Source organism: Gavialis gangeticus, unplaced genomic scaffold (genome assembly GCF_001723915.1).
Source record: "Gavialis gangeticus isolate Ggan-Ray unplaced genomic scaffold, GavGan_comp1, whole genome shotgun sequence".
Classification (NCBI taxonomy): domain Eukaryota; kingdom Metazoa; phylum Chordata; order Crocodylia; family Gavialidae; genus Gavialis; species Gavialis gangeticus.
The window spans coordinates 22319999-22338025 of NW_017729004.1; the positions used below are offsets into that span (position 1 = coordinate 22319999).

The 18027-nt window shown below is 40.3% G+C and overlaps 1 protein-coding gene across 1 annotated transcript in view; it reads right to left on the minus strand.

Annotated features, from left to right (window-relative positions):
- ESYT2 (extended synaptotagmin 2) overlaps window positions 1-18027 on the minus strand; it is a gene marked incomplete at its 5' end in the record, with an annotated part of 189944 nt that overhangs the window by 54856 nt on the left and 117061 nt on the right. Inside the window, 5 exons of the mRNA XM_019507948.1 lie at window positions 2962-3051; window positions 5267-5315; window positions 5905-5987; window positions 7471-7647; window positions 8347-8467. Of these exons, the coding sequence (XP_019363493.1) occupies window positions 2962-3051; window positions 5267-5315; window positions 5905-5987; window positions 7471-7647; window positions 8347-8467 (520 nt within the window). The remainder of the gene's footprint in view (window positions 1-2961; window positions 3052-5266; window positions 5316-5904; window positions 5988-7470; window positions 7648-8346; window positions 8468-18027) is intronic.

Below are 18027 nucleotides of genomic sequence, written 5' to 3' on the forward strand. Positions count from 1 at the left end.
ATTTCTCTGCTAAAAAGGGAAATCCACATTTTCTCTGATTTTAAAAACAGGAACTCTGTGGTTTTCTCCTTTTTTCCATGGGAAATGGAATACCCAGATCCCTGATCATCACATATAACATAACACATTTCCCTCCAGGTAAAAATAAAATAAAAATGCTCGAGAAAGATAAAAAGCTTGCAATAAATAATACAGTTGATTCATAACAAAAATTATATCAAATATAAGATTAACTATGGTTTCCATATATTTTTGGATACCAATACCTTTGGATGATTTTATAATACCTACATTTCTTATGAATTTAGATGCTATTTTTTTCTGTAAACTTTATCTCTGTCGCCTAAAAAAGCTTCTAAATGATTTTAAATACAATCATCTGGTGTAAATAAAACAAATATCCAGCACACATTCCATTACCCTACCTATTCTTCCTCTATATATGCAATTTGCTGAATAACAAAACTATTTCCATGGGTAGAAGCTAGTAACTTGTGTACTACTTATTTCCATATCAAGAAATGTGCAAGTTCCAGTTGTTACCCTGTGAGGTTATTTTACATTTTAGGAAGGTTTTTTAGCATGCTGTTAAGCCCTCAAAATGTAACTGGTGTGCAGTTTTTAAACTCCCCCCCACAACCAACCAACCAACCAAATCATACATTGGCAGTGTTTCTTATACTTAACAGATGCCACAGCATATATTAAAAAGCCTTTTTTAAAAGACAGAACTTGTGCATATTTCCATCCTTGAATCAAACTTTTGGTATATGATAATGAATAGCTATTTAGAACTTTCATTAGCCAAGATTTCTGCCTCAAGGAGTACATCAGGAAAAAATCACAAGGCATCAATATCACGCTATTATTTATGTTTCAAGGGTGTTGGTTGTAGCCATGTTGGTCTACGGACATAGGCAGACAAGGCTCTTTGGGTAAATGTGATATCTTTTATTAGACCAATTAAATAGCTGGAAAATTATTTTTTGCAAGCTTTCAGGCACAACACTCTTCTTCAAGGATTGGGAGAGTCTGCTCTTGTTTTGTGTTCTCTTGGATGGGATAGAAGCCAAAATGCATGTCTCTGAAAAGGCGAATGCATGGCAGTGAGGATCAGAGGTGACAGGGGACAATAGATATCAGACAGGTAGATGGGGGCCAGGAAGGGGGGAATGTTGACCTGATGATAGAACGTAGCTGGTAAAATGTCAAGAGGTTACCTGGGGTTATCAGTTGGATGGCAAGTAGGTTATAATGAGCCATAAATCCAATGTCTATATTTAGTCCATGATTTTTTGGACCTAGTAGATTTATAAAGTGAAGTTTGTAGGCTCATCTACAAAAGGTGTTTTGTAAATCCCCTTCGAGGATTAGAACTGAGAGATTAGAGAGGGAGTGGTTGTCTTGTGAGAAGTGTGCATCCACAGGTAATTGGGTATTTTGTCTTTGATAGATTTTTGGTGTGCATTCATTCTGGTCCACAGTTGTTGTTTGGTTTCTCCTACATATTTTCCATCAGGGCATTTAGTGTACTGGATGAGATGTATTACATGTCTGGAGGTGCAGGTGTAAGATCCAGGAATGGTGATGGTTCTGTTGGGGGGTGTAGTTATTCCCACTCCCACTCTGGCTTCTATTCCATCTGGGAAAACACAAAATACCAGCAGACTCTCCCTATGCCTGATGACAGGTGTTTGTGCCTGAAAGCTTGCAAAGAACAATTTTTCCAACTATTTAATTGGTCTAATAAAAGATGGCACATTAACCCAGAGAACCTCGTCACGCTATTATTTAAGTATATTTGTTTGAAACCTGTCATTTAACTCTCTAAACAGGACATGCAATAACTTTCTTGAAGGAGGAAAGATACAGATGGATCCGTAAAGCAGTGGTTTTCAACCTGTTTTCATTTGAGAACCCCTAATAAATTTTGAATGAAAGTACAGACACCTTTGTATTAAACATGTGCATATTCACATATTTATGACTGATAATAGTTTTGTTTCACAGACCCCTTAGACAGTCTGCAGATCCCCACAGGTCTGCTGACCACAAGTTGAAAACCAATGCCCTAAACACTCTATCAGAGAATACTGTTTAGATAAATACCCTTTTTCCCTCTAAAAATTTTCTATAGATCCTAACTTATTTCTTTAACAATAGCGGGTCAAATTCTAAGCTAGGTGTGTCATATTCCCAAACCTTACTTGAGACAAGTTGATCTGCTTTAAACATAACACTAAGGACAGCATTCTCTGTGGAAGTTTGAGTTTTCTAACATTCTTTCTTCTTGGAGATCCACCAGCATCGTGTGTGTGTGTGTGTGTGTGTGTGGGGGTGTGTGTGTGTGTGGGGGGGGGATATATAGATATAGATATATAGATATATGTGTGTATAGATACATATGCAGGACACTGTTTAGCATTTGGCTCATCATTTATTTGGTTTACATGCTTCATATCTAAAATTTTTAAAAAACTTATCAAAGATTTATATATAATAATAATCAGCTTCTATGGGACGGTTAGAAGAGAAGCTTTTGCTATGTGGAGCTGTCCTTAAACTGAATTCCAACCATGAGCAGTTGCTCAACAGTTACATACATCTAGAGAGTCTCTCACATTTCCATACAGCCTTAAAATAAATTTTAATCTTTGTGGAGTTAGTATACTAAATCCACAAGGAAATAAATCAAATGCCTGTTGCTACTAAACAACTAATATCTTGCAATCACAGATTTCCTTTTACCATTGTTCATGATATTTGTTACTGAAACAACACAGATATGACATCATATCCCTAGATATAAAACTGAACTGAAAGGTTATGAAGTATTAGGGTTAGGAATAATGGATTTTGCCAATCTTCTTAACTGTAGAGAATTAGCTTATTTAAAACATTAAAAAACAGAAAAGATGAAATCAGACTGGGGTAAAGGAACACATTTCCAACTCTTATTACCTTGTCAAGATTCTCAGCAGTTGACATCAATGTGAGCCACTCCAGTTTTAAATGTAATTTTCCTTTGGAGACTTCATCCAGAGTGAACCACTACCAACACAATAAATTAAGCAAAATGATACCAAGTAGCATACTATCAAATGATTGAATATAATAAAAATTGGCTATTTTTTAAAAACTGTAAACCAGCTTAAATCGAGAAGAACTGCAATCTGCAGAATCTGAAAGGTTCAATTCATAGATTCAGATGTGCTGAATCTATGAATCTATCACCCGCATGATCAGGGGACAACAGGGCAGACCCTACAGTGAGAGACTGCGGGACCTGAACCTATTCAGCCTCCACAAGAGTAGGCTGAGGGGGGACCTGGTGACTGTCTATAGACTCACTAGGGGGGACCAGAAGGGTTTGGGGGAGACGCTGTTTCCCCTAGCGCCCGCTGGCATAACAAGGAGTAATGGGCACAAGTTGATGGAGAGGAGGTATAGATTGGACATCCGCAAAAACTACTTCACAGTTAGGGCGGCTAGGAGCTGGAACCAACTTCCAAGGGAAGTGGTGCTGGCCCCTACCCTGGGGGTCTTTAAGAAGAGGCTGGATGCCTACCTGGCTGGACTCATTTGAGTCCCGTTTCTCTTTTTGGGGTTTTTTGTTGTTCTCCCGCCCTGGCGGGGGGTCGGGCTAGAAGATCTACTAGGTCCCTTCCGACCCTTAATCTATGAATCTATGTGCTGTGTCCCATAAATCATTAGCAGGTAATACAACTGCTCAGCACTTCAATATCAGATGACCAGCTTCTTAAAAAATAAAACCTTTTAAGAAATCTAGATGATCCTCTAAAGTTTTTAAAAGCAGCTCTGGAGGTACAATATAATGTAGCATTATTTTAAGTCCCTATGTTGGATACAGGGTACAAAATTACACTGTGATTAAAACATTACTTCAGCATAACAGATATCATCTTGATGAGTTCATTAAGTTTAACAGTAATTCATATAGACAAAAGAATAATTTGGGTTTCTATTTTTTAGAAAAGAAATAAGTAAAAAAGTTTCTGACACCTTGCTTGTGTTTACCAGTATAATGAGACAGGGTCAGCATCACAGTAAGGTGTCTGCTCTTTTAAGGGCAGAAACTGCCTAGAGAGAGGGCCCTAGCAGTCAGGCAGGAACCTCACAGCTGCAGGTTATCATGGCAGCAGGAATGAGGGAATTAGCCTGCACCTGCAGGCAGTCAGCTGACCAGAAGAGGCAGGGCCTGGGACACATATAAACCCCAAGGCTAAGAATAGAGGGTAGTTCTTTGTCAGCAGCCAAGGGGTAAGGAGCTCTCTTAGAGGAAGCTAAGTAGGACCAGGGAGACATATAACCAGATGACTGCTCTACTGCCTGTTCTACTTCTGGTAGGATTAAGAGGCTCCAGGACCTCACCAGGGACTCTAGCCTGCAAGGCATTTAGTGCTAGGGGGAAGGTTTAACGCTTTTAAAGGGACAGAGTACACCCCAAACTGCTTACATTATGTTATAGCCCAGGGGCTCATATTTTGATTGCTGTTTGTAAACCGGTGGATTGGGCTGAGGCTATTCGGGAAGGAGGCCTCATTGGGGGCCCACTACAGTGTGGGGACCCTGGCGCCAGTGTGGGCGCCGTGACAGGGGGGTGAGAAGACCCTTGCACCAGTGTGGGCACTGTGGCAAGGCGGTGAGTAGACCCCAGTGCCAGAGAGGGCGTAGTTACTGAGGCCTGATTGAGTCCTTAACACAAGGAGACAGCTTTTACATAACATCTGCAAGGCATGGGGCATGATAAAAGAGGCGGTTTTGGAGTCATGAATCTAGCCCACAAGGCTGGGGGAGTACCATAAGACCCCTCCCAAGTGTGGGGTCCAGTAACTGGCAGGGCTTAGGGGAGACTGTCAGGACTGTGACCGAGCAGCAATTCAAGGGCAGCCTCCCAATCCATCATTCATAACAACAAGACGTGGCAGGAAGGCAGTAGGTGCCCATAGGGCCAAGTCAGCATGGTAACTGTGCCCTAGGGACATCACGGCCATCCCAGGGGTGGCTGTATTGTGACAGTCAGATAAAAGTAGAAGGCCTTCATTCTGTATCTTTCACTGATTCAAATAGCTTCTATTTTTGTAAGTAAACCCATCGAGGTCTTAAAAAAAAAAAAAAAACATTCAACATGACTAAGTACAGTACTGAGGTTAATTCATATATGTAAGGTATGCCATGTTGGCCTACCTGAAAAGGTGAGTAAAAAAATGAGTCCATAGCAAGTCTTAAACAGTAACAGACTTACCTCGTCTAGAAAACGCTCCTTCTCAACTTCAATTAGATCTATCATTAGGCTAAAAACAGAACAGTACTTTAGAGGGGAATAACAAAATCTAGAACAGGACTTAAAAAGAAAACATTTACCCTGATGAGTTCAAGTTTTCCAACAGACTTCCAGACTTTTTAAACTGTAATTTATGTAACATTTTTACACACGTGCCATGCATTTTCTCCAGATTTAGGGCACTGATTATAAGCAGGGAAGCTGATTATTCTTTGCTGGAACAAGCAGAGTTGCTGCTACAAGATGGCCACAAGCTTCTCTTTTAGGCAGAAGCATGAGGGGCAGAGTCCCATGCTAACACTTTCTAGCTGCTCTCCAAGTGAAAACAGTTTTTGGCTGAGCAGCTGGAGAGCTGGTAACACTGGCCTCCATCCCTACTGCTTGCTGAGCTGCTTGTCTAGCTCTACAATGTATCTCTAGATAAATAATTTTCTAGATTCTGCCCTCCAAAAGTAAGACACATTTCTATTTCTGGGGTGAGCAGTATGCAAGAAAATATGGGAGTATATTTTACAAAAAACCTCAAAAATGTGCAAGAAATTTAAACAGTCAAAAAAACATTTTTTTCTTTTTAGAAAGAGATCTTCTGTGGCATTTACCTTCCCAGAAAATCATCTTTGTCTGGGTCTTCATCAAAGAGCTCAATCTCCAACTCCTGTCCTGGGTGTTCATACACTAAAGCCTAGAAGCATAATCCTTATTAGTTTACAAGAACATAAGAACTTGCCCTTTATCGCACAGTAGCAGAGTCGATGCTGGACTGGTTAGGACCAGGATTTTTTCTGCTGTTCCTCTCTCACTTGCAGCCTCCAGCATTTAAGGTCTAGGAAGTTCTGATTCAGAGGCTGTGCCCTTAACTCCCATGATCAATAGCTACTAATGCACCTTTCCTCCAACCATTTGTCCAATCCCTTTTTGAATCTGGCTAAACTCTCTGCTTCCACAACATCTTGTGATGATGAGCTCCACACTTTAAATACATGTTGTGTGAAAAAGAACTCCCTTTTATTAGTTTTAAACTCACTACCTATGAGTTTCATTTTATGACTCCTAGTTCTTAATTATATATAACCTGTACCACTGAGTTTACCTAGTGAATTCTGCAATGTAAACAGAGCAATAATGAAACACTCTGAACCACAGTATTGCCAAGGGTTTGTCAACATAAAATAAAATGCATTCATAAATATTTCACCTGAATTTGAGACCAAGTCAAATTTGTAAGCTGGCTGGACACTAGAAACTAAGGATTGAACACCAATATTGATTTTTATGACACACTATAATTTGCCTGATTCCTGAAATTCTTCCCCCACACTACAGGCTATAATGATCCTCCTCCCCTTTTGGTACTTCTTGATCTCCCACTAATCACTTTTCTCTTCTTCTGCTAACTGTTAGTCTGCTACTCCTGAGAATTTCTCCCCCTCCAATTTCACAGCTCTAGCCAATGTTCTTAACAATCACTGTGCTTGCTTTCCTCCTCAGACCTAAAGAATGGCCTGCATTTGAAAGCTGTCTAACTTTATCACAACTATGCAGCTGGTCCAATAAAAGTCATCATCCCCCAAAAATTCTTGCCTCTTGCATAAAACCATTTTGGCATTTTAAATGCTGGGAATGAGTGGCACTAATGTCTTAGCAGCATTAGAAATTGCATGCAAAGCTTGGATGAAGTCTAGATGAAATCTCAGAATTTTCTGCTTTAGACAAACATAATTAAAATGAACTGCCTGTTTCTGTATATGCAAATATGTATGCTACAGCATTGCATCCTAATTTAACACTCCTTCACTTTTAAAGTAGATAAAAATTGCTACTTTTGTATGCACTGAAGGCAAAATATAAAACAACAAATGTTCCTCTCAAGGAATGGGATTGATCTGGTCCACTCTGACATTCATACTATTTATTAATATATTTTAACAGAACACCCAGAATTGATTTTTAGAAATACTGAGACTAAGCCCACACCAAAGAGAACAATCAATAAAGCATTTCCAAAACAATAACTAGGATTTTAGCAGATGACATCCGGAAGTTTATTTAGGAAATCACCATAGTATTTTCCATCAACCTGAAGAAGGTACCTCACTAGAAAACAACTTTATATTGTGTATGTGCATGAAGTACATGTGTATAATACATCTTGCCATGGTTTGTACCTCATAAACTTCATTCCATTTTGGATTGAGATTTTCTTTGATGACCTTGCTTTGGAAGATCTGGTTGCCAACACGAACAATTCCGTAAGGGTCTGACTTTCCCTTGACAATTCCTTTTAAATATGTATCTTTCCCTTCCAGATCCTGAGCTTCAATAAAGTGTATCCTTACAACACCCTGAGCAAAGCGAGAAAAACAGTTTACCTACTGATCTAAAAATCTAGGTTTGTTAACATTTTGAATAGCAGTTTCTTTAAACTCCTTTAAAAATTTCCATTATTATTCCATCAGAAATAAAACTTTCAGTAGTCTTTTCCAACATTTTTATAGCAATAAATAATTTTAACAACCTAAAAAAGCAAGAGAGAGAGAGAGAAAAGAAACCACGATTTTGAGGGTCAGGATAATTAAAATACTAATTGTACTTTTTGTAATGCTAGTCTGCAAGGGCTTATATATGGGACCAGGGAGAAGACATAACCAGATCTTCCCCCACACATCTTTGGGAGGAGAAAGGGGGCAGTGATTTCTCCCTTTGGCACTTAGCCATGACATGGAGAAACTTCAACTTTGGCATGAAACAAAATCCAAGCTGCAATGTAGTAAGTGTATTACTGTTACCAGCAGATGCATCAAAGGTAACGTCCAGTTTTTCCACTGAAACTATGCACAGCACATTTTATTCTTAGTTCCTTAAGAGAAAACCATGAGCAATGCAATCAGGTATAGATTTGGAGTCCAACTTACAGTTGTCAAACATTAACTCTTTATAAACTTTATAAATGGAAATTTAACATAAAGTAACTTCTGTTGCATATAAAAGCAAGAGAGATATACATAAATAGATAAATGTTTGTCTTGAAAAAAAGTGCTTACCTTTGGTATAGGGAACCGCAATTGAGCAAGTTGCACTTCACTGACCAGTGGGACTGTGATTCGATTTGGAAGCACCAGGTAGTTTGATATTATATCCAATATAATCGTATCTGATAAACCACTGTTGGAGAAAATATATCTATTATCTAACAAGACAAATAATTTTAGAAATATTCTATTAAATATTAACATACTGCAGCTACTTGAACATGAATACCTGGCATCCTCTCAACAAAAAATTCCTATAACCACTCTTAAAATACTAATGTATTGCATGTAAAAATACTATACTGAGCCTAATTAAAAACACTGTGCTTTAGGCCATTATTACAGCCTTTTTATTTATAACTCTAGCCTTAAGAAAACAATGAATTTAACATCCGTTAATATGGAATATCTTCAAGGAAAAATTCTGTGAATAGTAGAAAAAATGTTTTTAAAAAAGCACATTCAGTATTTATTTCCTACACGAGTCTGAGCCTTTTTTTGTTGCTCACCAGCTTAGCTACTAGACAGAAGAGCACATCTTTTCTGTGGAAGCTTTCAGAGTAGTTTTCCTTTCACTTATGTTCTTCCCAATATTTTTCACTTCAAATGGCCACCAGGTGGAAGCAGGAGATCCAAAACAGTGGTTAAGACCTAAAATGTGTATATATTTCATCTCTTTCCCCTAACAAGTATAAATAACCTGCACCTCTGCAAGCACCATCCAGAATAAAAGGCTACTGAATAAAGTATAATGTCTGTTATCTCCATTACTTATTGATGAGGTATATGTTTACTGTTCTGTTTTAGTTTTTAAGTGTTCTTGTCATGATTTAAGTGCTTTTGAAAGTAAGCTCAGCCATTATTCCATAGTAACAAACCAAGCTGTCATTTGCATAAATTCAGAACAATTAGCAGGATTTTCATTAAAGAAAAGAAAACTGTTTTGTGTAAAAGAATGAAGAAAATGGATGTTTAACTTGCAAAAGGGAGTGGCACTACACTGGTTAGGAATCATTAACAAAACTGTGCTAAAATATTCTGATGAGACTGTATTACGTTTGAGTAAAACTGGCATACTTTGGGGGAACCACGGTCTCACTGGCAAAAAATTGGATGGAATTCACCACTGGTGCAGCAAGTTATGAGAGTCTGCAGTAGCATTAAATGGCACAAAAGAGTAAAAATACTTGAGTCTTTTCTAAATTACATCTTCACCAGTGGTGAACTGACAATTTCAAGTTTTACCAATTTATGCGCATGAAAGATGCTATTTTAAAGTCTCAGTGTAGACGGGACTTAAGATATAAATAATAGTTTCAGTAGAACAAAGGTCTGGCGACTCACAGCATTACACACAATATTACCACTTAGTTTAATCAATTTGTAAAGTTTCCTAAAATCTAATCTGTACTCAGGAATAGTACTGATTCAGCATTTGGTGTAATTGGACCAGTGCTGGTTGCTATGAATAGATAAGGTCAAGCCAGCATTTACAATGACTGAACTAACCAAGGGACAAATCCTGGAATTCCCTTGTGTGCAGCGTACTTCATTTGTACTAACTTGTCCAAGTGTGGAATTGGGGCTATTTTCACATGCTGACAAGGCCCAAATCATATGCTTTTAATTATGTGTCCGCATTTGGATAAATAGTTTGTAACTGGCAAACAACAATCACCTCTCTGCCACTGGAACACACATATTACAGCAGTCAGTTCAGTCACTCTTATCTCCTGCTAAACCCGCCATCTTTTGTCATACACCTGGATTGTCACTAGTGCAAAGCTGGACAGTCACACCACCTCCCACACACATAACCTCAGAATTGTATTTCTCTGCTAACACATTTAAATCTAAAGACAACTGCAATGTCACAACATTTTATCTGAAGCAAAAATACAGAACTGAGATCCTAGCACTATCATTCCTAGCTTTGGCTGGATTACTTTCAATCACTTTATTAATAATTTTATTATTTTTCTTGAATTGCTAATCTAAGTATCTAAATAAGATGAACTTTAATGCTACTATTTGTAGATTTTGTCCTCATGCCTCTAATAGTTTTTCTCCATCAATGAGCAAATTAACTAAAAGATTACCCCCTCTCAGCCCCTTCCATAGGCACAGTGATCTCTACCGGAAATCTGGGCTCCAATTTGAAGCGGTAGGGGTGGTCATATAATAAAACTGATCTTTAAAGTATCTTAGGGAAATGTTTTTATCTGTGTTGTGCTGGTGGTATATCAATCTCTTCAATATTTTCATCAGTGATTTGGATGAGGGGGTGCAAAGCACCCTGTTCAAGTTTGCTGATGACACTAAGATGTGGGGGGATGTGGGCACATTAGAGGGGAGCAACAGGCTACAGTTGGACCTAGACAGGTTACAAGGATGGGCAGAGGAGAACAGGATGGGGTTTAACACAGACAAGTGTAAGGTGATGCACCTGGGGAGGAACAATCGGCACCATACATACAGGCTGGGGAACTCCCCTCTTGTCAGCACGGAGGTGGAAAAGGATCTGGGAGTCATTACTGACTCCAAGATGAACATGAGTCGGCAATGTGGGGAGGCGGCTAGGAAGGCCAACTGCACCTTGTCGTGCATCCACAGATGCATCTCGAGCAGGTCCAAGGAGGTGATCCTCCCCCTCTATGCGGCACTGGTCAGGCCGCAGCTGGAGTACTGCGTCCAGTTCTGGGCGCCGCACTTCAAGAGGGATGTGGACAGCATCGAGAGGGTCCAGAGGAGGGCCACTCGTATGATCAAGGGACAGCAGGGTAGGTCCTATGAGGAAAGGTTGCGGGACCTGAACCTGTTCAGCCTTCAAAAGAGAAGGCTGAGGGGGGATCTTGTGGCCTGTTATAAACTGGTTAGGGGGGATCAGCAGGCGCTGGGGGAGTCCCTGTTCCCCCGAGCGCCGCAAGGAGTGACCAGGAACAATGGTCACAAGCTGGCGGAGGGAAGGTTTAAGTTGGACATCAGGAGGCGCTACTTCACGGTCAGGGCGGCTAGGGTCTGGAACCAGCTTCCAAGTGAGGTGGTGCAGGCTCCCACCCTGGGGGTTTTTAAGAGGAGGTTGGATGACCACCTTACTGGGGTCATTTGACCCCAGTGCTCTTCCTGCCATGGCAGGGGGTCGGACTAGATGATCTGCTCAGGTCCCTTCCGACCCTAGAAACTATGAAACTATGAATCTCTACAAAAGGACTAAAGCCAGACATTTGTGACATTTTAGCCAATAATATGTTATCCAACTCAAGCAAAGCAGGGCAAAATAAATATATTATGGTGAGAGTGCGGCAGGGGCCTGTGATTACACAGTTAACTGTAATGGGTGGAGATTTACTGGTTAACCTCAACTATTTACCATACTGAGCTTGGGCCTGTTGGACTGTGACAAAACTGGAATTGCTACATTTTTCTTTACTCCAAGAATGTTTGCCTAGGTAAAGAGAGTGCAAGAAAGCCTTCTGTCTTCTTCCAAATTGTTCATTACTTTAGACTGCAAAATATGCCATATATTTACTAAAACAGTTTAAGGTTGTATTACAAGCCAATATGCAGTCCTTGCTATAAAAAGCCCATCATTTGCTGACAATCATTCCGTCGTATTTCCCCTATACCTCAAATAAGAAACAAACTGTATGAGGGGAAAGTATTGCTTAGGGTAATATATCTTTTATTGGACCAACCTACCAAGTTGGAATAGAGTTAGACAAGCTTTTGCATGCAAGACGTGCTTCATCAGGTCTGAGCAGTAAAAACAGTAATTATAGCATCTGTTAAAATATGACTGATTTAGCAGCACTAACCTAATTGCTGTCAGAGGGAGTCAGGAACTGCAAGTTTGTCTCAGAATTGTACTCTGTCTGAGAGTGGCCAGCAGTAGATGGTTTACAGATATTGCAGGAAAACTCATACGGGACAATTATGAAGTATCTTGCCCAGTAGTGAAGTTTCTTTCTAATGCCCATCAGCTACTGATTCATATTTACCATGAATCATAGAAAATGAGGCTCAGGAAATCATTTAGTCTAACTCTCCACTCAAGACTAGATATTAGGAACATTTTTAACTATAAAATAGTTTAGACAGGAATAATTCAACCTTGCTGCAATTTTAGCGCATTACTGCCTGTCCTTTGACACAGAACAAATACTGATTATTGTTTTTACAATACTTTCTGTATTTAAAGCCCTATCAAATTCCCATTCAGTCTTCTCTTCTTTAAATAACAATTAATGCAATTAATCTGTTAATTGGCATACTGCTGCACACTGAAGGAATTAAATGGTATGATAAAATGTGGACTATTTTTGTGGCTGTTTTCCTAAAATATGCACAATATTTTTGTGGCTGGTTTCCATCACAGCTTAAACAGCACTTGGTTGACAGCTCCTCCTTTGTTGGCATGCCTGCATGGAGCTGTACCCTGCTGTTTTCAAGGCAGACACACCATAGCTTGAATCTTCCTGGAGGGATGGTTCCAGCCTGGGGGAATGCTCTTCCTCCTTGCACGAACCAGGGGTGGCCTAGGTCTGGTTCAGTGGCTAAGGAGCATTGACACCAACAGCAGGTCCCCATATAGCACCTTTATGACCCACACTTGGGTAGGTTATCAGCACAGATCCTGTTTTCTCTGTATAACAATTACAAATTCTATTATTAAAAACCCCCAAATCCGTGTTTTTACACGATTAAAATGAAATGCCACTATATATATAGTATCAGTTGAACACAATGTTTTATTGATATATTTACAATTTTAAAGCAATTTGGAAGCATACCAGTGTCTCAATCACTATAATAAAATAAATGCTAAATACCTGTAAATTTTGGCATTTGATTTGGGGTTTTTTTTTTAATCATGGAAAAATCAGGGCTCCCCCTTCCCTCACCAGGATGTGGTTTCTCCCCCCACCCCCAGCTTGGTAATGCTGAGCAACCCTAATATGCCGGTACCCTGCCCATACCATTGCCCCCCACTCCCAAGCCATAACCCCATGACCCTGCCAGTACCCCTCACTCCAAACCCACATAATGTTCAGCTGATATATATAGTGGCATTTTATTTTAATTGTGGAAAAAAAAGGGGATTGGGGGGTGGTTTAATCAAAGAATTCAATTTTTAAACAGAGAAAACCAGGATTCCTGGTTATCAGGGAGCCAGTGCTCTCTTTCCCTCCCTCTCCCTTGGCAGGAGTGAAGGACTGTGGAATATTGGTGGTGCTTACTAACCAAAAGCAGCATACAGACATTAGTGTGGGAGGCGAGATATTTGCCTGGCTGGAAGTTATTTCAATTCTTGCAGAAGAGCCAGTTCTATTCCATAAGAAACCTGCTGAATGGATCTACAATGCCCTTTTTGTGTCAGGAGAAAGACTTTTCTCTCAGCACAAATATAATGCCTCTCCATAGTCAAGTAGGCTATAACCTTCAAAAGCTCATGTCTCTCTAAACAAATTAGTCTATAAGATGCCATCTTGCCCTGACTTTCGCCTTACTCTACAAGGTTATTTTATCCTACCTGTGAATATCCTCTCTTCAAACAAGCACTGCATCGCATATGTCAGAGGCATGAAAAATACAGTCTGAGGAACCCTATCATTTGACCTGCAATGCTGTCTGTGGGTCTTGGACTGGCCCCAAAAGCTGCATCCCGCACAGCCTGGCCCCATCCTGGCCCTGCTCCCTGCAAGAGCATGCAGAGCTAATCCACCATGTACTATACACAATACACAGGGCTGGACCCAGCACAAGCACTGCACGTGGTGCTCAGGGCTGGTCTGGGGCATGCAATGCAGAAGGTCCCATGTGCTGCATGGTCTGGGGCTGGCATGTCCTACATGTGGCACCCACGCCAGACCAGCCCTGATCGCTGGCTCCAGTGCACAGGGCTGATCTGTGGGTCTGATTTGGCCTCAGGACCAGCCCTGCACACCTCCTCAGACTGGATGAGTTTGATACCCCTACTGTAAGTTCAGGGCTGAAGTCCTATCTTGTAGCCAGTATTACCACAAGCTAATTAGCTTTTGAAAAAAAATTATTTTTTCTACCAGTTTCTGTATGTTGCCTTTCAAACCAGCCCAAACACAAAGTCATAACCCCCAACTGAATGGGACAAAACTCGTTGGTGCTACTTACCAATACAATGCTTAAATAAATACTTCAAACAATTTAAAAATAGAGTGTGTTTCTGGCCTTCCTGAAACACAGTTCAGAGGAAAGGGAAAAAATCCTCTAACAGATGTCTCAGATTTTCAAATATTTGCTGTGCCTGTACTGTTCCTGATTTCCTAAGCATCCTAAACTCTGAAGCAAAGCAAGTGCTACCTCCACTGTGTGCATCTTAAGCAAAACCTGAAGAAAGAGGGAAAATAATGGGTGAGGGTACCTAACCTAAGTCAAAGAACAAGAAATCCAACAGTATTTGAAAGAGTGGAAAGGATACCCAAACTACCTTCCACAAAAAGCTTATTATGTTGCCACTGTGTTAAAATCACTATTTTAACATGTACTAGAGACATAAACACTGGCAAAATATTTGCAATGGTTGTGTTTCTGAGCAGTGTCCAAATAAAGATTTTACGAGCACAGAATAAACAGCAGACAGACCCTACAGCAGGACAATGACACTTCTCTCTATTATGTACAGAAACCACTGACAGTGGGGATGGAAAGACCCTCACCACTAAAATAGAAGGCTTCTGACACTGGTTTAAAGGCAAATAACCTTCACTGAGGGAAGGTAGCAGCTGGAAGGACCACAGAAGCCAACCAGTAGAGAAAATCAAAATTACATGCAGTAGGCCAGCAAATTAAAGCCATCATTCAAAATAAAACTTCCAATGCTCATAACCTGCAGTGCACTTTTCGCACCACACTACTCAACCTGTATAATCACACCTAGATAATCTACATTTTTGGATGTGAGCTGGCATGCATTGCTTGCTTCACTAGTGTATTACATCCTGTATCCGAGCTACTAAAAATTTACCCTTTGTATTCGTCTCAGTTTCCCCTATGGACCACCATTATGAATTAGTTCATACATAATTGATTTAACAGAAACAAACTGTTCAAAACAGCACCACTTTACCAGAATTAAAAGAGCACATTTGCAACACTTGAGCCATGTTAAGTTGCACGCTATCTGACTAGAAAACATCCTCAGTTAAGAGGTACTTCTGATAGACACAAGACAAAAAAACCTGACAACACTTTAAGAAAAAAAAGTCTGCTCAACAAAAGGGCAGAAAACATGTGACCAGGGTGAGAGAAATGTGAAAAGCCCAGCATGGAGATATAGTAAGAATGGCAAAATAATAATTTTAATTGTAAAACTAAGGTGTCACTAAAAACAGCGTTTGTGATTCATTATTTTCTTTAATTAATTTCTTAAAAATCAATGATCTAATCATGTAAAATGGCGTTTTAATTTATGAAAATCAGCTCAAACACAAAGCACTTTGTAGTTTAAAAGAATATTTTAAAATGAAGATTAGATGCAAAAAATAACTGAAACTTGCATCTTCTTATTCAATGGCACTGTTCCTTATACATATTCAGTTTTACCTACCAACTCTTGTGACATCTGTCACTAACTACTTCTCCTATTTCCTCAATGAAATTAATATACTTGAGAAACAAGAGCTGCATTCTGATTTCTCCTTAACCAATTAGTTGTAGTTTAAATGTTAATATAATCCCAATTAACTACACTTGTACAAACCCAACTTGGGCCTCTACTGCCCAGTCTCATCCAGATAGCCAACTCCATATTATTTTCATTCCCAAAAGGGAAATGAAAGGGGAAACCATGGGGATTCCTACTCTTCCTTTAAAGAAGCCAGTAGAGGCTCTTCACAAGCAAAGAGAAAGAAAGCAACTAAGAGCTTTCAAAGCTATGGAAGGATATTCATTCCACTCCTGATTGGTTAGTGAAAAAGAAGCAGAGGACCCCGTATGGGAAATCCTTGTCTCCTTTACCTTGTGGAACCATGGAGGCCATTCAAACTGCCTGGGACTATTGTCTGGCAGTAGTCCAGGGCAGGTGTTCCCACTAGAAAGCATCTGCAGATCCAGAGCTCATCAGCACAAACTCACAGACTGACTGGATAATGGCAGACACTTGCCAGCCATAATACTTCATTCATCACTCATTTCAACCACTAAAAGCTGGGCTTGGCAACATTTTGTGGCTCTGGATCACAAATCTCCACCCCATCCCGGAGGGTTCAAGCTACCTGCATTTCCATCATGGCAGACACATATGATGAACATTCCTCTGCAGCAAGAGGAAGTGCAGGCAAAACAGAGCAGCAGGGAGGGCAGTGGAAAAATGTGCTGAAGAAGGGATGGGCAGCTTGGCACAGCTGCATGCTAAGTTGGACCTTCCCAGGCTGGATCCAACCTCTTTGTGGCCTGGATCTGGCCTGCGGGACATAGGTTGCTGACCCCTTGCTAAAAGAGGTTCAGACTGCAGGCAGACTATACATAAACAACATGTGAATGTCTCTTTCTGATCAGGCAAACTAAACACGAATACAGAACTAAATTTATTGGTAAGACTAAACACACACCAGTACAATTACAGTTCCCATAGCAACTTTACTTCACCTTACAAATACCACATGCAGTGCATATATTTGTGAACAAGTTTGGTTGCTGTGGGAACCCTACGGGAAAGTCTGGACCTTTTTTCCCCCCTTTTTGCTTTGGCACATTTAGAGAGATTTATTCACATTTAACATTTTCTATTTTTCCAAGCAAACAAACACTAAGAGATAAAAGAACCTGAAGTCTAGTGAGCTTAAGCATTACCTATATCTCAATAACAGCAAGTGATTCTTCAGATTGTATACTCTAGGATGACACCATTTTCTGCTCCACCAAGAGAGCTTCCTTCTTCAAGGAAGCCATCTTAAAGTGAACTCCAAAGTTTGGCATGATTAATTTAGTTAATGCCATTCTAGTTTCAAACTCAATGGGTATTTCATTTAATGCCTACAAATATAGAATCATAGAAAATTAGGGTTGGAAGGGACCTCTGGAGGTCATCTAGTCCAACTCCTTGCTCAAAGCAGGACCAGCCCCAACTAGATCATTCCACCCAGGGCTTTGTCGAGCCAGGCCTTAAAAATCTCCAAGGATGGAGATTCTACCGCCTCTCAACGTAATCCGTTCCAGTGCTTCACCGCCCTCCTGCTGAGAAAACTTTTCCTAATATCCAACCTAACCATCCCTTGCTACAACTAGAGACACTGCTCCTTGTGCTGTCATCTGCCACCACTGAGAACACTTTAGGCTCCACCTTCTTTGTAACCAGCCTTCAAGTAGTTAAAGGCTGCTATCAAACCCCCCTCAGTCTTTCCTGCAGACTAAATAAGCCCAGCTCCCTCAGCCTCTCCTCAGAAGTCACGTGCCCCAGCCTCCTAGCCATTTTTGTTGCCCTCCGCTGGACTCTCTCCAATTTGTCCACAGCTAGGGGTGTGCGAAGTGGGCCCTATTCGATTTGGATTTGGGCCAAACCAGGGACAGAGATTAGATTAGTTGATTCAGATCACTGTCCCCGATTTAATTCGGCTGAATCTGAAAATTTGATGCTGATTTGGAGAATCAGTGATTCAGACATAGACACAGATTTAAAAGTTTTTTCTACCTACCTTGTGGTAGCAGGTGTGGATTGTG